Here is a 24297-nt window from a genome sequence, read left to right on the forward strand (position 1 = left end):
AAATTTCAGGCCGTGAATTCCACACAATTTAATCCTTGACTACAATTGCCATGATCATTAGCCACATTTCCACTATGGGGCCAAATGAGGGTGTGCTAGTGCGTGCCATATGCGTTCCCACTGTCACTTCCGGGGGCATCATAGAGCCTTCTCAAGGACAATGGCCAATGGGCTTTGGCCAGCCGATTACCCTTGGGCCAAACAAGGCCAAATGGGGATTGAGGTGGCATAAATGTCAAAGGCAGAGTTTCGCTGAGTTAGGTCAGAACACCAAGATCGCACTCCTGCAGGTTGTGTATCCAGTGTTCAACGGTACAGGTTCGGGGAAAAATAAAAAGAATTGCGGGCACAGTACAAATCCATTAAAATGCACAATGGACAAAAGAAGAACTTTCTATGGTTTGAGATCATGGACGCTGTGCTGGGACATCATCCCACTGTTAGTGGAGAGACCACTAGAGACACCATGGCAGTCACAGTTGGTGAGTTGTCAATGCTAACTTATCTTGCAAGCTAGCTAATGTTTACATACGATTTAAACTCAATAGTCTAGATAACTAGATAACCTGATACCTCAGCTTGAGCTTCCCTCTTGCTGGTGAAATGGGTGGGGTGTGTGACGTTGACACCAGGGCGGCATATTAAGGGCGGGTTTTAGGGCAAATCTACGGGGCTATTGGCCCGATAGTGGAAACACAGATCGATTTTGGTCTTGTGGCTTGAGGTCCGAGGCTATTGGCCTCAGCTGGCCAGTTGATAACCCTGGCTCGCACTGGCCCTATAGTGTCAATGCTGTTATTATAATATCTACACAAACATCCCTTTAATTTACACTGATCATCCACAAAATTAAAACTGCTGACAGGTGAAGTGAATAACATTTATTATCTTGTTACAATGGCACCTGTCAAGGGGTGGGATATATTAAGCAGAAGTGAACAGTCAGTTCTTGAATTTCATGTGTTGGAAGCAGGAAAAATGGGCAAGCGTAAGGATCTGAGCGACTTTTACAAGGGCCAAATTGTGATAGCTTGACGACTGGGTCAGAGCATCTCCAAAACGGCAGGTCTTGAGGGGGGTTCCCGGTATGCAGTCGTTAGTGCCTATCAAAAGTGGTCCAAGGAAGGACAACCGGTGAACCGGCGACAGGGTCATGGGCGCCCAAGGCTCACTGATGCATGTGGGGACCCATCTGGTCCAATCCCACAGAAGAGCTACTGTAGCACATATTGTTGAAAAACTTAATGCTGGCCATGTTAGAAAGGTTTCAGAACACACAGTGCATCGCAGCTTGCTGCAGAGAGAGCGCAACGAACTGAAATGTCAAAACCTGAACCTTTATTTCCCTCTGCCAAGTGGATCAAGTCCACAGTGCAGGAATATTATGGTTATTTAAAAGACCCACAAGGCATCATCAATGTTAATGGCCACCTAATTTGTAAACTTTGCCGAAGAAAAGAGAGTGATCGGAATCTGAGCTGATCAAGATCGGAGCAGCAGCACAGCTCCCTCTCGCTCGTTCACTCACTCATGCGCGCGTGTGCGTGTGTGTGTGTGTGCACGCATGGGACGGGACATGTCTTTTGCACTCTTTGTATGGTGGCATGTAATAACCTTCGTAGCTTAACAAGATCACCCACGAGTGCAACAATGGCATGAAACACGAACACCAGTGAAGTGGTAGGTCTGCTGCAGACTCTTGCCAGTCAGACACTTGTGGATGTGCAAGACAAACAGCGGATTCCGAAAATTATAGAAATTCTGTCTCGAATGCATATCTGTATATTGTGTGAAAATATGCAAAAAGCATAGAGATGTAGGCGCAAAACATTAGAAAAATGAGCGGTTTTAATGTTATCATAAAGGGGGAGAACAAGATGACAGGGGGATTTTTTTTTCCTGTCTTAACATTATTATTATATTTCAAAAAGCATAAAAAAGAAAAACTTATGCATCATTTTATCCATTTCACTTGGCACTGTTTTTCCTTCATTCACAAGATGCACCTAATGGGAAATACCTTGGAAAAAAGTCATATTTTAATATAGGCCTATGTATTATCATTTATAATGTTGCCTGCATTTCAAAAATCAGTTAGGGACGGCAACAACGAACAATAAAGATCCAAATGTATTTATTTATTCATCCAGAACAATGCCCCAAAATTCCATCCTGGGTCATCATCCAGTCAGACGACTCGTTGCTAATAATTTTAGCAAGGCACCTTAATACCGTGATATCGCTGTATTTGTGAAGATTATCATACCATGAACATTTCATGCCATTACACCCCTATGCACAATGTAATGTAATTTAGCAAAAATGTCGCCACAGTCACATAATTTTCACGCGACAGGCTGAGCCTGTGGGCGTTAACAGCGCAATGTTAATTGCGTCAGGCAAATAGTGCTGACATACAGTATGTGAATGTGGTGCATCCTATAATTAGAATTTCCATAGGAAAGAGGCATGTTTAGACTGAAAATAAAACCAGTGACGCAAAGTTTGGTGCTTAAATACTGCACACTTGTAGCACAGCTGTTTAGTTAATTCGCTCATCTGTCTTCACATACTGTATCTTTAACTTACGGATGAAAGGATTGACTTTTAGTCTGTAAGAAGTAGCAGCCCGATGAGGAGTCCATCTGATGCAGAATGAGTCATAACCGACGTTGTATGTGGAGAGGTCTGTTACATTGAGATACACTGGAAAAGACAAACAGCATTCCAAAGTTAATGCCATGTAAACAGAATCTCGTAACATGTCTATTCAACTTCCTAAGAAAACAAGCACATACAAGTGGTTCCCTGTCCAATCAGTGCTCCACTCATGCCTGCGTCATACTGAGCGTAAACTTTCAGGTCATACGTGGTGCCAGGCTGAAGGCTGTGCAGGTTATATGTAGTGACATCTCCAACAAACACTTCCATGGTGTTAGTCGTGCCTGTAATGGAATACGAAACAGAAATTACAACAACGTGTAATAAAGTGTTGGGGTGTAACTTACTAAATGTAGTGATGCTACTAAACAGTGTTGGATAAGTTACTTAAAAAAGATAATCAACTACAAATTACTTCTCTGAAATTGTAATCAGATTACTTTAACAATTACTTCATTGGAAGAGTAATCACATTACTAATTACTTGTTACTTATTACACTTTTTCTGCACAACAAATTCAAAATAATGTCCATATGTCCTCTTAACTAACTTAAAGCTTAAGAATGTAACTTTTTCAGTGTTAAAATACTCCTATCCCATCTAAATGCCATTGAACACTGTGTCTCTATGGCACTATCAAAATTCCTCTGTTTAATTTGAGCCACCCATCTCAAGAAGGACAATAACACTGACTCGACCAATGGTGTAAGCTGGGGGCAGGACTATCTGTTAGTTTGATCAATGGTAGACGATTTTCAGAAAGCTGTTTTGAAAACAATGTTTATTTTTGCAATTCCGTTTGGTGGTGCAGAAATGAAATACTTTAGCTTTAACTACATTTTCAGTAGCGTGACAGTAGTTTGCACCCTTGCAAAAAATCTGAAGTTCTGACAAATTTCCGATTAATTCTTTTCACATGCAAATGAGCTTGTGATTCGCTGCAAATGTTTGCCAGAAGTTGGTGAACCTGCAGCAAACTTTTGGCGACAATGAAGGATTTGCTGCAAAGCTCATTTGCATGTGAAAATAATGAGTGGTGAATCTGCTGCAAATTTGCAGCAAGTTTGCATAAAGTTTGCCAGAGCTTGCTTCGATTAGCTACTATTTTCAAGAGTAGCTTTTCCTGTAGCAAGCTAGTGTTTCCAAAGAATAGCGATGTAGTGTCACAAAATGCTACAGTGTTTTTGTTTTTTCCATATAGTCGTTTGTAATAAGCCCCTGCACAGAAGTGAAACATTTAGTTAATTGCTGCTGTTTATCAGGATGTTTTTAACTCAGTTTATAAAAGCATGTTTCCTAATTTTATTAGTTATATTTCTTATTAATGTATCATTAATGGATTAATGTCACACTCATTGAGAAAATGTAATTGACAATGCTTTTGTGCCAGATAAAACTGATCTGACCGAAGTATTAAATAATATTTTCTGATAGTTATTAGGTTAGTATTTAATAACAGATCATATTTTTATATTTTTGTTAGTACCTTGTGTAGCTAACTACTTTTTAAAAATGAAAGGTTAACTGTAGTTTAGCTACTTAAAGTTATGAGTAGCTTGTTGTCTGGGAAGCTACAGCTTTTAAAGTAGTTTCCCCAACACTGGTGTAACAATATAACCAGCAACATAGTTTCTTGATTATGAGAACATGGTTAAATAAACTACAGCTGTCTCTTACCCACTGGTGTATAGACCAGTTTATAACCATTGACCCGTGCAGGTGCTGGATCCCAAGACACACGGAATCGAGTGTACCATTCATCTGAAACACGTAGGTTACGAGGCTCCAGGAGACCCACTGAGGAAGAGGGGACATGCCAAAGAAACTTAACACATGAGCCAAGATACAGCCATTAGAAAAAAGACAGAATTCCACTACAGCCTCTTTGAAAGGCTTTGATTAACACAATTTTCTGAACACTTTTATTTAGGACAAAGTTATGTTAATGTTAATTTTTTTGTAACTTTATGGGGAACACTAGCATATGGATGGCCTTTAAGCAAACAGACCTGAACTAAAAGCCATAAAACTTTAATTTTGATTTCATGGGAAACAGACAGAAGATAAGTCATGATATCAAAGGGATAAAACAGGACATTTCTGACAATAAAGCCCTGTCGGGCAGGATTTGTTTTATTTGAGGAAGGGGGGTTAATGTATTACCAGAGCTTCTTGGTGATTTTAATCCCATCCATTTTTTTACGGACGTTCCAGGGCCAATAAAGACTACAGCGCCTTTTACCTTCTATAAAATGCCTTTAAAAAATAACCCAAGGGAAAGATAGTCCCGTGCAAATTGACACGCTGGTAAAATGCCAGTGAATCTGCACTGTCCTGCCAGGAAGCCCTTTAACTATCATTATTTCTCAAGTTCTCCAAGCGTCTGAAGTGAACATTCCTCAAGGAGAAGACAATAGATAATAAAAAGAAACATATTTCAATATTCTATTGCGTATGAACTGATACATGTTTTCTCAAGCATTTTATGCTGTAAAGTGTTTCTTTATTTAACGCTTTCTTTATTCATTAGGAAAATGAAAAACATACACAAGCACATCATTTTGTGATTTTGAGCAGAGATACTTATGAGGTGTTGTTCAGAAAATGCAGCCCGGCATTTCCGAACATATTTTCTGGATGGACAAATAAAATGATAAAATGATCTTTTTTAATTCAAGAGTGTAATATTGGATAATAATATCACTAATCTCACAAGTTCTGTCCTATTTGACCAGATATTGAGATCAATTTATTTTATAATCCCAGACGGTATATGCGCATGTTTATTATTTTCTGCATAATTAATCAGTACAGCTAAATGATTTTCAGATGTGTAACAGCAATGCGTAAATGCAGTAGACACACCCATCTCTGCGATTTCATCAGACATCACTTATCCCGTGCAAACTGACAATAAACATTACTGATGTCTGCAGTAAACATTACTTCACAGACAAATGTCCTAAAAAAGAATCCCGTACGAATAGGGTTTATGTCATTTCTGCCCATCTGGTGGGTCTTTTTTTTATTTATTTTTTTGCTAGGCCAAAGAATGGTAGTTCAATGTTCAAATCAAATGATTTTATGTTCAGTCATGAAACTCTATCTGGCCCAAGCTGATAGGTCATCGACATGTAATCTGTTCGCCAATCCACTTTCATACTCTCTCTTTTCCCAACATTTAAATTGCTCAGTCGTTTGCAGATATGCCAGTTTCACTGCAGCACACTACAAGAGTATTTTATCTGAAACCCTCCTCCTCCCCAGCTTCACTTGTCTAGACCTGCTTCATGGGGATTGTTTTTATGTCTAATTGTGCAGCAGCAGCATCAAGTCTTACATATTCATCACAGCATGTCTATTTATGTTCTAGCAGTAGCAAGTCTTCCTATTTGCTCTGCAGAGGCAGCAGCATAAGCAAATCTCGCCCTCCAAGACCAAACCTACCAACGTGTCATATCCATTATATCACCTCCTTATATTTGAGTTGTCATGACTGAAATAAGAAAAGAAATGTTCTAAAATGTGTATCTTGCATCTTTTCAAAGTAATGTAAGTATGTTTGATATTAACCTAAAACTGATCAACCGATATGTTTGAGTGTTTGAAAGCTCTAACGTGCTTGTGTGACCACCCTTACACGTATTTCCATCTCCAGAGAGTCGTCCTCCAGGGCCATCTTGATAAATAGCCTCCACGTTGATGATGTAAGGAGTGTCAGGCTGTAGGTTTTGCAAGATGACTGAATTTCTGTTTCCAGGGACACTTGTCTATGTGAAAATTCAGAGCAGGTCAAGGTTATCTCTCTAGCACACATTCACTCAAATAATATCCAAGGAGTCACAAAATCCAACAATAAATATCTGATGTCCACATATGCTGCTACATGCACCTATCCTGTCCATTTCAATTATTATAATAAAATCTAACATCACTTACAAATTCCTCAATGGGATCTCCAGTGGTTGGTGCATAGCCAATTCGGTACTGCTGCACGGGCCCGTCTGCATGCTCCCAGCTCACTGTCAACGTGCTTGTGGTTGGATCGTACACCCGCAGGTTTCTGGGGCCACTGCGGGGCACTGCAATCAGAAAGAACACAAGCCATCATTCTTTCACAGTCATGTTATAGGAAGGCATGAAGATCAATGTTTCCTGAAATCAGACTCACATGTTCTTCCATTATCAGACACTGAAGAGCCCTCTCCATCAGCATACAGGGCCACCACACTGACCGAATACTCTGTGTCTGGATTTAGCTGCTGCAGCATGGTAGTGTGGGTGTTCCCTGGGACAAGAACCTAATGGACAATAAAATAGTAATAATTAGCCTTCAAAGACACAGAGGATGTCTTTGTTACCTACTGACAGTTGTAAGGATGCCAGAGTAATCAGTAGCTTCAAATACTTTCACCCGCATTGATGGGTGAATATCACAAAGAACGTGTCCAAGTAATATTTCACCCCGAAATCAAAAGAAACAAAACAGAAATTAGAGTTTTACTTCCATAATGTGACATATTTCTGAGTGAAACAGGCTATTTAATGCAAAAATAAATAAATAAAAGTAGAGCGGGACTTGATTTTATCCATTGGGGTTTGTTTAGATCATGAAAAAATATATATACATAAAATAAATAAATAATCTTAGTCAACATGAAAGCAAAATTGTCAATATATATATATTATGGTTTTATATTTGTGGTATAATCTTGATTACCACAAACATTCATTTTGACCTGCCCTTCCTTTTCTTTAAAAAAAGTAGTTCATATGTTAATGTAATCTTGTGTTGAAGCAGTAAACGTATTTGGCTTGCTGTCCGTATACTGGAGGGCTCCGAGCTCGAGACTCGACTCGAGTACTGATTACCCCCCCGGCCTTTACTTATTTAGATAATGGATCTAGAGAATAGGTGGAGATGGGGTGGGATGTCAGGAGAGTTGTCACAGGAAGCAGGTAAGCAGCGGCTTATATACTCCTGCTCATGGGCTGTGATTTGTCAGATTAAAATTAACATGCTCCTCCCGAACCTCTGTTAATTAACTCCATTTGCTGACATTACATCATCACGGCAACAAAGTTGTAAAATTGGCTATAACTTTACACAGAAAAGGTTACTAGGTGATTTTATCACACTAAAATCATGTTTACACAAACGTTTTTTTAAATCATGTTTAAAAAAATCTGTCTTATTCCACTAATGCATCCAAATGTTTTACTTTTTAATTTGTTCATAATTCTACTTATTCTGAGTAATGATTCTCAAAATCCAGTAATTAAATTCATCCTGTCCAGACATTTTTTTTTTTTTTTTTTTTTTAAACAGCAAATACAATCATGAGTTCTGGCTTTCTAAGGTCTCTGATATATTACACCCTGAGAGCGATGTTTGATTGTTTTTTTCTAGATTTGACCTCATGCACTTACTGCTTTTTGTGTCACCATTGATTCCCAACCCAACTATTAGCGATCACTTATACAGCCCATGTAAAGAGAAAAGCAGTGGAAATATTCCTTTGATGTGCTAATAATCTAGTAGTTGCAGTAATAAGAGTGAATGATGTGCTGAAAATAACTTTTCCTCCTTTCACCAGTGTTCTCTATGCCAGGTCACAGGGTCACTGACTTCCCAAAAAATTACAGAGGGAACTCCCGTTTTCTCTTTCTTCTCTTTTCTGACAACCCTATTGTTTATTTTGAAGTTCAGCACTGGACAAATGCTTGTAATTCTGTGCAATGGGTTTTCAAGGGTTCCAGAGGAAAAGGTTAAAGTAATTTAACGTAGATCTGAGGATTAAATGAAAGTGCAGACAATTTCTGGGCTAAATTTCATAATGTAATGGGACACACTTGCCTCATTGCAACTGATTTGGAAAACTGGCCATAATATTGGAAAAAATTCTGTCCAAAGTAATATTCTACAAAGAAATAAAATCTCAGTGGCTGCAGATAAGGAGCTAATTCTCTTAAAATAAGGCAATGTTATTGTCTAACTCTATATTCCCAAGTGCTGAAATAAAACAGGTTTAGGCTCAAGATTTCCCACAGCTGTGGTTGTTCATGCAAGGGTCAGACGACAATAAAGCCATTTATGGATCTCTCGGCTTTGCGAAAATCCCTCTATAGCAATAAGGTTCATGTGAGAATGAAGTTACACAACATTAAAAACATAAACATCTTTGTGGAGGGACAGATTGCAAACAGACTGTTACACTCATATAGTTCAGTGAAAGTTCTTTGATATATGTTGTTGCTATATTTCCTCTACAACATCTCATGTGAGCCTAACGACAATGACTCACAGACTCAGAGGGACGGACTCCGGTGAGCGGGGCGTAGACGACACGGTACTGCAGAACTTCTCCGGAAGCTGGCTCCCAGCGCACGTTCAGGGTGTTTGCGGTGGGGTTGTAAGTCTGGATGTTCCTGGCAGGGGTCCGCACCACTGTTGCAGACATGAGTGGGAGCAGAATCATAAAATGAAAGAGAGTGAAAGGGGTGAGTGGTTAAAGAGGTAAAGAAATGTACAAACTATTTACAAGACCCCAAAAAAGAGGATTTCCTTCATGAACCGCATGAACTGATGTTGCTTACATACAAAGCGTGCTGCTCTAAACAGACTGGTAGAAATGTTGATTAGTGGTCGTTTCAATCAACAGTTTAGCCAAAGACATAGAGGACATGACATAAACAAATTTCAAATGGGTGAAGAGAGACACTTCACATGACTGGGGAAAATGGTCTTTAAACTAAAACAGATGGAAAGAGTGCACTCATTAAATGTACATATAGATGATACATAGCTTTTTGGCAAATCTCACGAAACCTCTCAAGAAAACATCAGAGTCATATTTCACCCCAAAATCAGAAGAAATAAAGAAAAAAATTATATATTTAGTATAGTTTAAACTGAGCCTATTTTTAGGACCATTACTGATTTTTGCATTATCTTCTGGACAATTCAGTACTTCCCCCAGTTCCGTAACATTACCGTAATGCAAACATATATACAGTATACTGTATATAAATATACTGTATATATTTACAGTATGTGTGTGTACTAGGGCTGTCAATTCAACTTGTTAACTCAGTGTTCAATAAATGCAATTAATCATGTCCCTGGAACGTTATATAGAATATTCCTACCTTCTGAGTAATTCAACCTTGAACCACCTGTTTTCAGCAGAGGGCAGTATGTGACACTCCAGCTGTATAGGCAAACATGCAGCTGTACATAGAACAGGTCACACTCTGAGTCTTTGTCCCAAACTACATACTACTGCACTATTCTACATCATTTTGTAGTGCATACTATGAGTACCCGAATGATGCACTTCTTCAAACGTCAAAATGGAGTGTGGAATGTTGGACACTTCATGCTCCCAGCGAAAGACAGCACCTTACAAATGTAAGTTGAATGCTTTACCATTACCCCGCGCTGTGTGAATATATACGTGGTTTGAGATACAAGTGTTGAAATAAGGTAGGCTAACATGCTAAAGCTAGCAGCAACACATCACATGCGTTTGAAACGTCACTTCCGTCAGCTGTTAAATGGCTAATGCTTTCGTCTAGTAAAAAAAAAAAACAAACGTTAAGTGTTCCATTTGGGACAATACTACACTTTGAAAATTCATACACTACATAGCTGAGCGCATAGTGAATATTGTAAGTGCATGGTGTGTGGTGCGTCATTTGGGACACACTTCGTCGGACTTCCTTGACACCCGCTCAATATGAAGTTTCAAACAAGTGTTTAACCTGACACAGTGACCAAAAAACACAGTTTATGACACGATGCCTCTAATGTAAGACACCCCCATCCCCCAAAGCGTCTGATGTGAGTGTACATTGACGTGTTCTTACAGGGGCGGACTGGCCATCGTGAGCACTGGCCGTTTTCCCAGTGGGCCGCTGGGTAATTTGGGCCGGCCCGCTGCTGCGCAAGCATAAAAAGAAATAATGATAGTATTGATCAGGTCTGTCCCGTCCTACCTGTGATATAGGTGGCTGCCCTGGGCTCCAACATTCCTGCACGGACCCCATTACAGAGCGAGAATTGAATAAACTTTGAAAAGTTAAGAGAATATAATGGCTTTTATTTTGAAATTACTTACACTGGCAGCAAACATTTCGAATAATGTACAGATTTTGCTGTTTTGGAAGGAAATTGGTATTTTAATTCACCAAAGTGGCATTCAACTGATCACATAGTATAGTCAGGACATTACTGATGTAAAAAAACAACACCATCACTATTTGAAAAAAGTCATTTTTGATCAAATCTAGACAGGCCCCATTTCCAGCAGCCATCACTCCAACACCTTATCCTTGAGTAATCATGCTAAATTGCTAATTTGGTACTAGAAAATCACTTGCCATTATATCAAACACAGCTGAAAGCTATTTGGTTTGTTAAATGAAGCTTAACATTGTCTTTGTGTTTGTTTTTGAGTTGCCACAGTATGCAATAGACTGACATGTCTTAAGGTAAATTTTAGGTCAAAAATGGCAAAAAAGAAACAGCTTTCTCTAGAAACTTGTCAGTCAATCATTGTTTTGAGGAATGAAGGTTATACAATGCTTGAAATTGCCAAAAAACTGAAGATTTCATACAAAGGTGTACACTACAGTCTTCAAAGACAAAGGACAACTGGCTCTAACAAGGACAGAAAGAGATGTGGAAGGCCAGATATACAACTAAACAAGAGGATAAGAACATCAGAGTCTCTAGTTTGAGAAATAGACACTTCACATGTCCTCAGCTGACAGCTTCATTGAATTCTACTCGCTCAACACCAGTTTCATGTACAACAGTAAAGAGAAGACCCTTATGGGAAGAATTGCAAAGAAAACGGCACTTTTGAAACAGAAAAACAAAAAGAAAAGGTTAGAGTGGGCAAAGAAACAGACATTGGACAACAGATAATTGGAAAAGAGTGTTATGGATCTTAACCCCATTGAGCTTTTGTGGGATCAGCTAGACTGTAAGGTGCGTGAGAAGTGCCCGACAAGACACATCTATGGCAAGTGCTACAGGAAGTATGGGGTGAAATGTCACCTGTTTCTGGAGAAACTGACAGCTAGAATGCCAAGGATCTGCAAAGCTGCCATTGCTGCAAGTGGAGGATCTTTTGATGAGAACTCTTTGAAGTAGTTCAAGAAGTTCTGAACATTTTTTTTCAAATTGTAATAGTAATTTTTCACGTTATTAATGTCCTGAGTATACATTGTGATCAGTTGAATGCCACTTTGATGAATAAAAGTACCAATTTCTTTCCATAAGAGCAAAATCTGTACATATTCCAAACTTTTGGCCGCCAGTATACATATTCAAGCACTTGTCTGTATGCGCGCATTTTCTCCAAAAACTCGCGTGGACTTGATTATTTGACATAAAAATCACAATAATGGTGACAACCAAAAAAAGTATAAGATGAGCTCTGAATAATCACAAAATGACAAATAACTGCAAGTTACAACATGTACAATACCAGCAGCATAAATAAAATCGGCAAACAGGAAAGCTATGAGCAGTACATAAGCATTTGCATAATTTATTCATACCGCAAAGCATTTCTGGGAGCTGAAGCGTGGCTTCTTATCACAGTATTATTAGACACAGATTGCACACCTTGCTGAAAAATTCTCACGTTTGACAGAAATGCAGAAAATAAGTCATGAAAAATATTACTTTGTGGCTATTTGAGTCTTTGAGGCTTACGTTGTTTAAAGGATGGAAAAAAGAACACCTGTAAAAGCATAGGGCTTTTCCCTTTTTCTCAAGAATTATCTGGGGAAATTTAAATCTGCCAGTATAGACGCAACAAACCCACACAGATTGAAAATATGAACAATTAATCTGGAAATTATCTGTAAAGATCTGCACTTATGTGTTTATATTTGTACATATTCTGGCCAACTTTCTGTTTTTGTTGATTAAAAAAAAAAAAAAAAAAAAAAAACATTTACACAGTTATGTGGGTAATTAACATGAAATTGTAAGCACTGTCATCAGTGTCCTGTGGTGTGACACATTTTCTTCATCTAACTATTTTAAACAACATTTTCTGATCTTTGTATAGGTATACAGTATATAAATATATCATATATTAGTATTATACTTGTTGTTTCCATGACCTCATATTAATAAGACAATAGTTTATTTGCACTTGAAAGGTGATTAAGATCTTTGAAGAAATGCTGACTTGTCACAGCACCTAAAATACATACTTTCCCTTGTTCATGTAAATTTTAACTTAACATCTGCATGCAGGGAAAAAAAAGTTCTCAGACAAGTTATTTGTCTGAGTTCTAATGTGCTTATTTTAAGTGCTTCCTCTTAAAAAATATGACCATTTTTGCAACGGTGGGGACCGTTGTCATAACTAGCATTAAATAGAAATGTCTTTTTTCAACACAACAATCTGAAATTGAGCTGGAAAATGAAATCAATGAGGCGGTGTGTTATGGTGTGTTGTGTTGCAGGCTGGGTTTGGTGGACCGCTCTTGGCCAGAAAGTCCAGGGCCACTTTTTAGTCCCAGTCCGCCCTTGTGTCCTTCGAAAAGCCCTCATAATAAATGTATCTCGGACAGATTGACGAATTCAGTTGCAAAATGGATTGCTGTGGATTGTAGGCCAATGATAGGTTTATGTTCAACGATTTGGAAATAAACTAAATATTGCTTTCTAAAGGGACTTTTTGTATTGTATTATCGATGCTTTACTCGTCTGCCACAATAACGTAATGCATTTTAATTATCTGATATTTTTTTTTAATGATATATACAACATATTATATTTATTATTATTTAAATGTAATTATTTATAATTATTTAGTCATTATATATTTAATTGTTATTTGAGGAGCTTTCTCAGCAAATATTTATATATACGATTAGTTATGATAAATTCGATTAATTGGCATATCGTGTAATTTATTCGATTAAAAATTAAGCGATTGACAGCCCTAATATATATATATATATGTATATATATATATATATATATATATATATATATATATATATATATAGTTCTTATTACTGTTATGCAATAAAATATATAAAATATATATGATATATTTAAACTGCAAAGTATTTACAACATACCAGTATTAGTTGTACTGCATTTAATTTAAGCAGATTAAAATTAAAACTAAAATTTTGTAAGAAAAAAACTAAATGCATTAGTCGTAATAACTATCCTTTTTTTCCTATTTTACCCCTTTTTGGGAATAAAATGTGACATGGACATGTTTTTGTGAGATTCATCTTTTTAGTTGCAGAAACCACTGAAAGCACACATCTCTCAATAATACTGCATATTCAACTAACACAAATATGTCATGAATCATTGACATCAGAAACACACAGCGTATGGAACAGGTCTGGATTTCCATCAACAAAAACCTGGAACAAGATTTTAAACAAAAGCAGTGGTCAACACTTTAACACAGCATATCAACACAAAGCAAACCTGAGAAAAAGTTACACAAATGATGGGAAGCAAACCACAGTATTATTGAGTAGTGGAAAAACAATGATGGCAACAAAAACACTCAGAATGAGGAGTATTGAGTTGAGGGCAGTAAATAAGCTTGCTTTTATGTCTTTGCATCTCTCTGGGTTTTCTATTTGGAGAAATCGATTGTCAGTTCCCTTTGCACTAGCATCCCCAGTCATTACACCCCATAAAGGAGGCTCATTAAGCCCAGATTGGAGACACATTTATGGCTGCCAACATTATGGTTGCCAACATTCTGCATTTCTCCTCTGGTGATCAATCCAATAAATCTGACCAAATCTTTGGGCAAGTATCTGAGAGTCTAATAACTCTCAGATACTTGACATAAGCAAATTTCAAATGGGTGAAGAGAGACACTTCACATGACTGGGGAAAATGGCCTTTAAACTAAAACAGATGGAAAGAGTGCACTCATTAAATGTACATATACTGTAGATGATACATAGCTTTTTTGTAAATTTCACGAAAAATCTCAAGAAAACTTCTGAGTCATATTTCACCCCAAAATCAAAAGAAATAAAGAAAAAAAATATATATATTTTTAGGACCATTACGGATTTTGCATTACTTTCAGGACAATTCAGCACTTCCCCCAGTTCCGTAACATTACTGTAATGCAAACATGCATACAGTATATATATACACACACACACACACACACACACACACACACACACACACACACACTGTGTGTGTACTAGGGCTGTCAATTCATTGTGTTAACTCAGTGTTCAACAAATGCAAATAATCATGTCCCTGGACTGTTATAGAATCAGAATCAGAATCAGAATGAGCTTTATTGCCAAGTGTTCTCATGTACACAAGGAATTTTTTTGATGATAGGAGAAACAAGTGCACACAGAACATAACAGTGAAACACAGAATATAAAACAAGGTAAGATTATAAATAGACATTCAAATAATAGGACATGTAACAGAATGGCTTTTGTACATGTGCAAGTGGTAATGTATGTGCAAGGTCGGGGTATGTACAGTTATTGAATTAAATATGTGAATTTACATATGTACATGAGATATGTATTTATAATTTATTTTATATGTAATATTTTATGTATTATTGCACTATGGGGGAGTCCTCAGGCAGTTTAATTGTTCATGTGGAAAATGGCCTGAGGATAAAAACTGTTCTTGTGCCTGAATGTCCTGGCGCTCAGTGCTCTGTAGCGCCGGCCAGAGGGCAACAGTTCAAAGAGGGAGTGGGCAGAGTGTGTGGGGTCTAGAGTGATTCTACCTGCAGTCCTGACTTTTAACTGTTTTTTCAGCTTTTCTGAGTAGCTTCTTTTAGCCACTCTGATTTCCTTAGTAAGTGTGTTCTTGGCCTAAAGTATGTTCCTGGCTTATATAGAATATTCCTGCCTTAGGAGTAATTCAAGCTTGAAGTACCACCTGTTTTCAGCAGGGGGCAGTATGCGACACTCCAGCTGTATAGGCAAACGTGCAGCTGTACATAGAACAGACCACACTCAAGAGTCTGTGTCCCAAACCGCTTACTACTGCACTATTCTACATCATTTTTTAGCATGTAATGTGAGCAGTATTGTAACACTGAAAATGCAACAAAAAATGTACTATGAGTAACCGAATGATGCACTTCTTCAACCATCAAAACTGAGTGTGGAATGTTGGACACTACATATATTTTAAAAATATACACTCTCGAGATGTACTTGTCTTGGAGGGTGGGCAGGGGGCACCAATAATCCTCTCAGCAGTCCTGACTGTCTGTTGTAGTTTCCTTCTGTCTGACTTGGTGGCTGAACCAAACCAAAATGTACACAGAACAGACTCAATGACAGCCAAGTAGAACTGTGTCATCAGCTCCTGTGGCAGGCTGAACTTCATCTGCTGACGAAGGAAGTACAACCTCTGCTGAGCCTTCTTCACAATGGAGTCTATGTGGGTGTCCCACTTCAGGTCCTAAGAGATGGTAGATCCCAGAAACCTGAATGACCCCACTTCTGCCACAGTGCTGTTCAGAATGGTGGGGGGGGGGGGGAGTGCGGGGGGATTTCTCCTGAAGTCCACTATCATCTCCACTGTTTTGAGCATGTTCAGCTCAAGGTTGTTGTGACCACACCAGACAGCCAGCTGTTCAACCTCCCGTCTGTATGCAGATTCGTCACCATCGCGGATGAGGCCGATGACCGTAGTGTCGTCTGCAAACTTCAGGAGCTTGACAGTGGGGTCCTTTGCAGTGCAGTCATTTGTGTACAGGGAGAAGAGCAGTGGAGAGAGAACGCATCCCTGAGGAGCACCAGTGCTAATAATGAAGGTCCCAGATGTGAGTTTCCCCAGTCTCACTAGCTGCTGCCTATCTGTCAGAAAGCTAGTGATCCATCGACATATTGGGGTGGGCAAGGAGAGCAGGGTCAGTTTGGTTAAGAGAAGATCAGGCATGATGGTACTGAAGGCTGAACTGAAGTCCACAAATAGGACCCTTGCATAAGTCCCAGGTCTGTCGAGGTGTTGCAGGATATGAAGCAGTCCCATATTGACAGCATCATCCACAGACCTGTTTGCTCGGTGAGAAAACTGAAGGGGTTCCAGCAAGAGTCCAGTGATGTCCTTCAGGTAGGCCAAAACCAGTCTCTCAAATGACTTCATGACCACAGAATTGAGAGCAACAAGTCCGTAGTCATTAAGTCATTTTGGGTTTTTTGGGGACCGGAATGATGGTGGAGCATTTAAAGCAGCAGGGAACTTCACACTGCTCCAGTGATCTATTGAAGGTCTGTGTGAAGATGGGGGCCAGTTGGTCAGTGCAGACTTTCAGACAGGCAGGTAAAACACTGTCTGGGCCTGAAGCTTTCTTAGTCTTTTATTTCTGAAATACCTGGCACACATCCTCCTCACAGATCATAAGTGCAGACTGAGTAGCAGTAGGGGGTTCCAGGGAGTGTTGGTGTGTGTGTGAAGATCAGAGTGGGGGAGGGGTGTGAGACTGGGCTTTTCAGTCAAACACATTCAGTTCATCAGCCATTAGTTGACTCTTTATAGAGCGAGGGGGAGGTGTCTTGTACTTGGTGATACGAACTGTTTTTTCAGCTTTTCTGAGTAGCTTCTTTTAGCCACTCTGATTTCCTTAGTAAGTGTGTTCTTGGCCTAAAGTGTGTTCCTGGCTTATATAGAATATTCCTGCCTTCAGAGTAATTCAAGCTTGAAGTACCACCTGTTTTCAGCAGGGGGCAGTATGCAACACTTCAGCTGTATAGGCAAACGCGCAGCTGTACATAGAACAGACCACGCTCTGAGTCTGTGTCCCAAACCGCTTACTACTGCACTATTCTACATCATTTTTTAGTGTGTAATGTGAGCAGTATTGTAACACTGAAAATGCAACAAAAAGTGTACTATGAGTACCCGAATGATCACTTCTTCAACCATCAAAACGGAGTGTGGAATGTTGGACACTTCATGCACTCATCGAAAGACAGCACCTTACAAATGTAAGTTGAACGCTTTACCATTACCCCGCGCTGTGTGAATATATAAGTTGTTTGAGATACATGTGTTGAACTAAGGTAGGCTAACATGCTAAAGCTAGCAGCAACACATCATATGTGTTTGAAACGTCACTTCCATCAGCTGTTAAACAACTAATGCTTTCGTGTAGTAAAAAAAAAGTTAAGTGTTCCATTTGGGACAATATTACACTTTGAAAATATTGTGTGAGTGCATAGTGAATATTGTAAGTGCATAGTGTGTAACCCTAACCACAGTTCGTCGGACTTGCTTGACACCCGCTCAAGATGATGACGCATTTAAACACGGCTGGACGGCGCGCAGTTTAGGATGAAGGGATCACGAGACGTGCTTTTTAAATTTCAAACAGAGTTTAACCTGACACAGCAACCAAACAAAACACAGTTTATGACACGATGCCACTAATGTAAGACACCCCCCAAAGAGTCTGATGCGTGTGTACATTGATGTGTCCTTACAGGGGCGGACTGGCCATTGGGAGCACTTAACGTTTTCCCAGTGGGCCGTCCCACTGCTGTGCAGTTATTAAAAAAAAATAAATAATTATAGTATTGATCAGGACCGGCCCATCCTACCTGCGATATAGGCGGCCACCTTGGGCTCCAATATTCCTGCACGGACCCCATTACAGAACGAGAATTGAATAAACTTTGAAAGGTTAAGAGAATATATTGGCTTTTATTTTGAAATGACTTACATATTCATATACATGCCATTTCTATATATGATATATTTAAAGTGTAAAGTATTTACAACATACCAGTATTTATTATACTGCATAACATTTTATCAGATTAAAATGTAAATTTTGTAAGAAAAAAAATGCATTAGTCCTAATAACTATCCTTTTTTCCCCTATTTTACCCGTATTTGGGGATAAAATGTGACATGGACATGTTTTTGAGAGATTCGTCTTTTTAGTTGCAGAAACCACTGAAAGCACACATCTCTCAATAATACTGCATATTCAACTAACACAAATATGTCATGAATCATTGACATCAAAAACACAGCGTATGGAACAGGTTTGGATTTCCAACAACAAAAAGCCTGGTACAAGATTTTAAACAAAAGCAGTGGTCAACACTTTAACACAGCATATCAACACAAAGCAAACCCATGAACAAAGTTACACAAATTATGGAAAGCAAAACACGGCATTATTGAGTAGTGGAAAAACAATGATGGCAACAACATCTGTTAGTTACACTCAGAATGAGGAGTATTGAGTTGAGGGCAGTAAATAAGCTTGCTTTTATGTCTTTGCATCTCCCTGGGTTTTCCATTTGGTGAAATAGATTGTCAGTTTCCTTCGCACTAACATCCCCAGTCATTACACCCCATAAAGGAGGCTCATTAAGCCCAGATTGGAGACACATTTATGGGGTTGCCAACAAATCGGCATTCCTCCTCTGGTGATCAATCCAATAAATCTAACCCAATCTTTGGGCAAGTACCTGAGAGTCAATTTATAAGTACAAAGCTCAAATGAAAAAAAGCCAGAAAAATGCACTTTTTACCTTCTGGATTGAAAACTGTGGCAAAAGGGTGACTGTTATAAGGGAGTATGTAATGGAAGAGAATAGGAATGTATTGCCTTTAAACATACATTGATGGTCAAGCAGGTAAACTCTCTATATACTCACAGGTTTTTCCATTCTCTGACATGCGCTTGCCCTCGCCAGGAGCATAAACTGGCACCACGGTTACCGTGTACTCCGTATCGGACAGCAGGTTCTTCAGAACCTTACTGGTGGTGGTTCCAGGAACCTGGACCTGGAAGAACAACATAAAACTAGATTACATTTTCCGAAATAAAAAATAAAAAATTAAAGGCCAAAACCGAAAAAGAATCCACTCAGTCTCTATGACATTCTCTTCCCTAGCTAAGACCAGTGTTGGAATGTAATCTGATTATAAAGTAATGTCTTACTGTAATCTAATAATATTTTACTAAACACGAAAAAAGGTAGTGAAACTTTATTTATATCTTAAATTCTGGTAATCAGATAACAGTTACTCACTTTCAATTAATTTAATTACTTTCAATTACATTACTTAGGTAACACATTTCTAAAATAGTATTATTTATGTAGAATATAAAACATGAATTACGTTCATATGTACATCTATTTGAGTTTCTGTAAAGGGTGTACACCTTACAAGTCACTGTAGGGGAGAAATGTTTTGTGCTTAGTTTATGACTTGCATAAGACAATAGGCAATGAACAATAAATAGACATTATTTTAAATTTGTTGAAAAAAATAAAAAGTAACTTAAAAGTAAAGTTATTAGTAATGTGATTGATTTTCCAATGTAGTACTCAGTAAAGTAATCTGATTACAATTTTATAGAAGTTATTAATAATTTGTAGTGGATGACTTTGAGTAACCCAACACTGGCTATGACTTGGGTCAATCAATGTCTACAGGGTTTTTTCAACAGTTTTATCGTCCGATGAGCGACAATCGGAAGTTTGATTGCTTGAAAAAAAAAGAGCGATTATTCTCATCCCTAAATGGTGTGGGATGAGCTGCGTGCCAAAGTTTAAAAACTTTTAACACATTTATGTTCAAATCCCTAATCCTAAATCAGATTCTTGCCTTAATACAAACCACAAATTAGAAGATACTCTCAAGACGAGGTGCTGTGAGACATACCATGTCCTCTGCGCCCCCTGTGACGGGCTGGTAGTAAATCCTGTACTGCCGTACGCTCCCCTCGGCTGGCTCCCAGCGGACATTAAGAGTGCTGATGGTGGGGTCCGTGACCTGAATGTTTCTCACACTGCCCAGCGGTACTATGGGAACACACATAAAAACTCAAATAATAGAGGCCTAATATATGTCAATTAAATACTATTTGAAAATAGTACAGGACAGTACTTTTTTATCTCCTGGGGGAAAGTTAAACATTAATAATAATAATAATAATAAGTTTTATTTATATAGCGCCTTTCCACAAGCTCAAGGACACTTTACACTCCATATACATTTAAGAGGACAAAGTACATTAATATACATTTCAACAGAAGTTACAGTCTCATTTACAAAGGGGGAGAGAAAACATCAATCAGTAATAGATAGATAATGTGCTGAGAAAAGATGTGTTTTTAGCTGAGATTTAAAGATAGAAATAGAGGAGATGTCATGGAGTCTCTGAGGTAGAGATTTCGACAGTTTAGGTGCAATTGCACTGAAGGATCTCCAACCAAAAGTGGACAGACAAAATCTGGGGATAGACAACAATTTGGAATCAGAAGATCGAAGAGTGCGTGCTGGTGTGTATTGATGCAACAGATCACATATATAACGAGGTGCCAGATCATTGAGAGCTTTGTATGTCAGGAGAAGAATTTTATACTTAATACAGCATGAGACAGGCAGCCAGTGAAGACTAAACAAAATGGGAGTAATGTGTGCAGAACACTTGGTGTTAGTGAGAACACTAGCTGCAAAGTTTTGGATGTATTGTAATCGGGCAATAGTTTTAGCTGGTAGGCCAGAAAAGAGGCAGTTACAGTAGTCAAGACATGATGTTATGAAAGCATGAACTAGCGATTCTGCATTCTTCAAACTGAGAATGGGGTGAAGTCGTGCAATGTGACGTAGATGGAAGAAAGCAGTTTTAGTGATGGTTCTGATGTGGGCTTCAAAAGTAAGAGATGGATCAAAAGTGATTCCCAGTTTCTTAATGGTTTTAGAGGGTTTGGTCAGATTTCCATCAATACTGACACAAATGTAAATATTTCTTATAAGTGTTTGTGGCCCAGAAATCATGATCTCAGTTTTGTCAGCATTGAATTTGAGGAAATTACTGTTTAATCAAATTTTACATAATTGATACAGGCAGTTAATGAGCTGATGGCATGTGTTTCATCAAAACGTGCAGATGTATAAATCTGGGTGTCATCAGCATAGCAGTGATAACTGAGACCATGACGATGGATGATCTAACCTAGTGAGAGAATGTAAATTATGAACAGTAGTGGACCCAGTACAGAACCCTGGGGGATACCCTGAGTGAGAGGAGCAGTAGGGGATTTGTTTTTCTTAATCGAGATGAAATATTGTCTGTTAGTGAGGTAGGAAGAAAACCAGGATAGACCAGTGCCAGCAATACCAATATCTGAATGTCAGGAAAGGAGTGTTTTGTGGCATACAGTGTCAAAAGCAGAGCTCAGGTCAAGCAAGATCAGAATACTGAGAAATCCAGAGTCAGCAGAGAGGAGGAGATCATTAATAACCTTCAAGAAAACAGTTTCAGTGCTGTGGAATAGGTGAAAACCAGATTGGAAAGGGTCATAGAGATTATTAGATATGAAAGGTATAAAAGATAGGGTTAGAAATAGGATGATAGTTGCAGAGGAAAGATGGATCTAAGTTGGGACTTTTAAGGACAGGTGTAACAGCAGCAATTTTAAGATCAGTAGGAACAATTGCAGATGCAAGAGATGTGTTTATTACATGCGAAATAGGTGCCGAAATGACTGACTCACAGTGTTTAAGAAGGGAGGTTGGGGCAGGGTCCAACTGACAGGATGATGAGTAGGAATGTAAAATTAGATCACTGACTGATGATGGGCTAGTGGGAGTGAATGAGGAGAAAGGGTGGATAGGGTGTTCAGACAGACATTCATGCAGAGGATCTTCAGAAATGGTTGACGTGAATGTTTGGTAAATGGAAACAATTTTATCTTGAAAGAAGTGCAGAACTGAGTCACAAAGTTTATCAGAGCTGTGTGAGTCCTGAGCCGGCGGGTGAATTAGTTTGTTCACCGTAGCAAAGAGGGCTCTAGGTCTACAACTTGTTTTTGGATGATAGAGGAGAAGTACATTGAACGTGCAGTGTTGAGTGCTGCTCTGTACTTCAGCTGATGTTCTGTAAGAGCTAAGGAATGAATAGTGAGGCCTGTTTTTCTACAGAGTAGTTCAAGACGACGACCCGCTCTCTTCAATGCCCGCAGTTCAGGAGTAAACCAAGGTGATGAGCGAGAGGAGGGCACCAGCTTTGTCATGATGGGGGCGTGCTCTTCAAGAGCAGCTGAGATAGCAGAATTATAATTTGAGAGGATATTTGATGGACAGGACAGTTTCGAAGAGTCAGAAAGTAAGGGTGCACAGACAGAGGTGGAGAATGATGAGGGGTCGACTGCTTTTAGGTTGCGATAAGATACCACAGTTTTCTTGTATGACTTACAGCAAGGAAAATTAAATGAAAATTCTATAAGTTTGTGATCCGAGATGCCAAACATTATTAAGACCTGATAGAAGTATATGGCCATGGGTATGGGTAGAAGAATTCACATGCTGTGTTAAATTGAAGCATTCAAGAACATTCATGAGTTCAGTTGTATTTGAACAGTCAGTATCAACATGGGTATTGAAATCACCAAGCAGTATATCATGGGGAGACATAACACAGGCAGGAGTGAGTATTTCACTAAGTTTAGAGAAAAAGTGAGGCTGATACTTTGGAGGTTGATAAATCAATAACACAATGAGAGGAGTTTCACAAACAATCTTGAGAGCCAGATATTCAAAAGACGTGATATTATAAAATTCAGTCAAAACCGCTCTCATGCCATCTCGACAAACAACAGCTAGTCCACCCACCTTTCCGTGAGGTCAGGGTTTAGACAAATATTTGTATCCGTGAGGAGTAAGCAAATTTAGTTGTGGAAAGTCACTAGATGTTTGCCAGGTTTCAGTTAGCAGTAGCATGTCCAGTTTTTTATCAGTGATGAATTCATTGAGAATTGACGCTTTGTCCATTAGAGAGCGACAGTTCAATAGTGCCAAATCCTGACTAACAAATCCGAAGTGTTTTGATGTAGAGTAGTGATCATCATTATTTAAATGCCTCAGTGAAAGTGAGTTTGAGCACCTAGCTGATGCAACATCAGTTTTACAGCACCATCTTTATGTCCAGATAGATGGAATTGCTGTGGGAGATGAGCGATAGACAGACTGGAGATTCTGTGGTGAGCAATGGATATACCACGGCCGCCGGAGGATTCCGAGTTCACGACAGAGTTCATATGTCTCGGAGTCTAAACGCGGAAGGCAGTTTAAGACTCTAAGTCATGATGTCAGTAGTTGGATTTCTATGACATGAACATTTCAGCAGTAGTCATAAATTGAATATTAGGAAATAACAATGAACAAATACAATACGATACTATTTTATTCATCCCCTGTGGGAAATTGAGGATATTTATGTATCCTAAATACACACAATTTAATAAATTTTTTACACTTTTTGCGTAATTTGGCAAAATTACAGTTTGATTGGAAATGACGCCCAAAAACATATTCTGCTCACGAGAGATATTCACCTTGAATTTTTTTTTTCTTTAAACATCACTTATATTTTGTCTCAACCATGCTCTTCACTTTTGTTGACTCAGAAAACAAGTACACTAACTTTAAAAAAAAAAAAAAAATGGCCCTGATTATTTTATGAACATTTTTGATTTTTTTTTTTTTAATGTAATAATTTTTTTAACAATTATAGAAATCATTTTCACACAGTAAATATTGAAATGGTTTGTTGTATGTATGTATTTCACTCTTTGTTTAGATTATCATAATTTTAAAC

At 38.5% G+C, this 24297-nt stretch overlaps 1 protein-coding gene across 4 annotated transcripts in view; it reads right to left on the bottom strand.

Annotated features, from left to right (window-relative positions):
* The window catches only part of LOC127410922 (collagen alpha-1(XII) chain-like), a 164242-nt gene that overhangs the window by 49159 nt on the left and 90786 nt on the right, over positions 1-24297 (bottom strand). For all 4 annotated transcript variants that reach the window (XM_051646170.1, XM_051646171.1, XM_051646169.1 and 1 more), the window contains 9 exons: positions 20358-20497; positions 19343-19472; positions 8968-9110; positions 6834-6963; positions 6602-6744; positions 6303-6432; positions 4340-4459; positions 2799-2945; positions 2590-2706 (listed from right to left, as the gene is read on the bottom strand). In XM_051646170.1, coding sequence (XP_051502130.1) covers positions 2590-2706; positions 2799-2945; positions 4340-4459; positions 6303-6432; positions 6602-6744; positions 6834-6963; positions 8968-9110; positions 19343-19472; positions 20358-20497 — 1200 coding nt within the window. The remainder of the gene's footprint in view (positions 1-2589; positions 2707-2798; positions 2946-4339; positions 4460-6302; positions 6433-6601; positions 6745-6833; positions 6964-8967; positions 9111-19342; positions 19473-20357; positions 20498-24297) is intronic.

The sequence above is a fragment of the Myxocyprinus asiaticus genome, chromosome 20 (genome assembly GCF_019703515.2).
Source record: "Myxocyprinus asiaticus isolate MX2 ecotype Aquarium Trade chromosome 20, UBuf_Myxa_2, whole genome shotgun sequence".
Taxonomy (NCBI): domain Eukaryota; kingdom Metazoa; phylum Chordata; class Actinopteri; order Cypriniformes; family Catostomidae; genus Myxocyprinus; species Myxocyprinus asiaticus.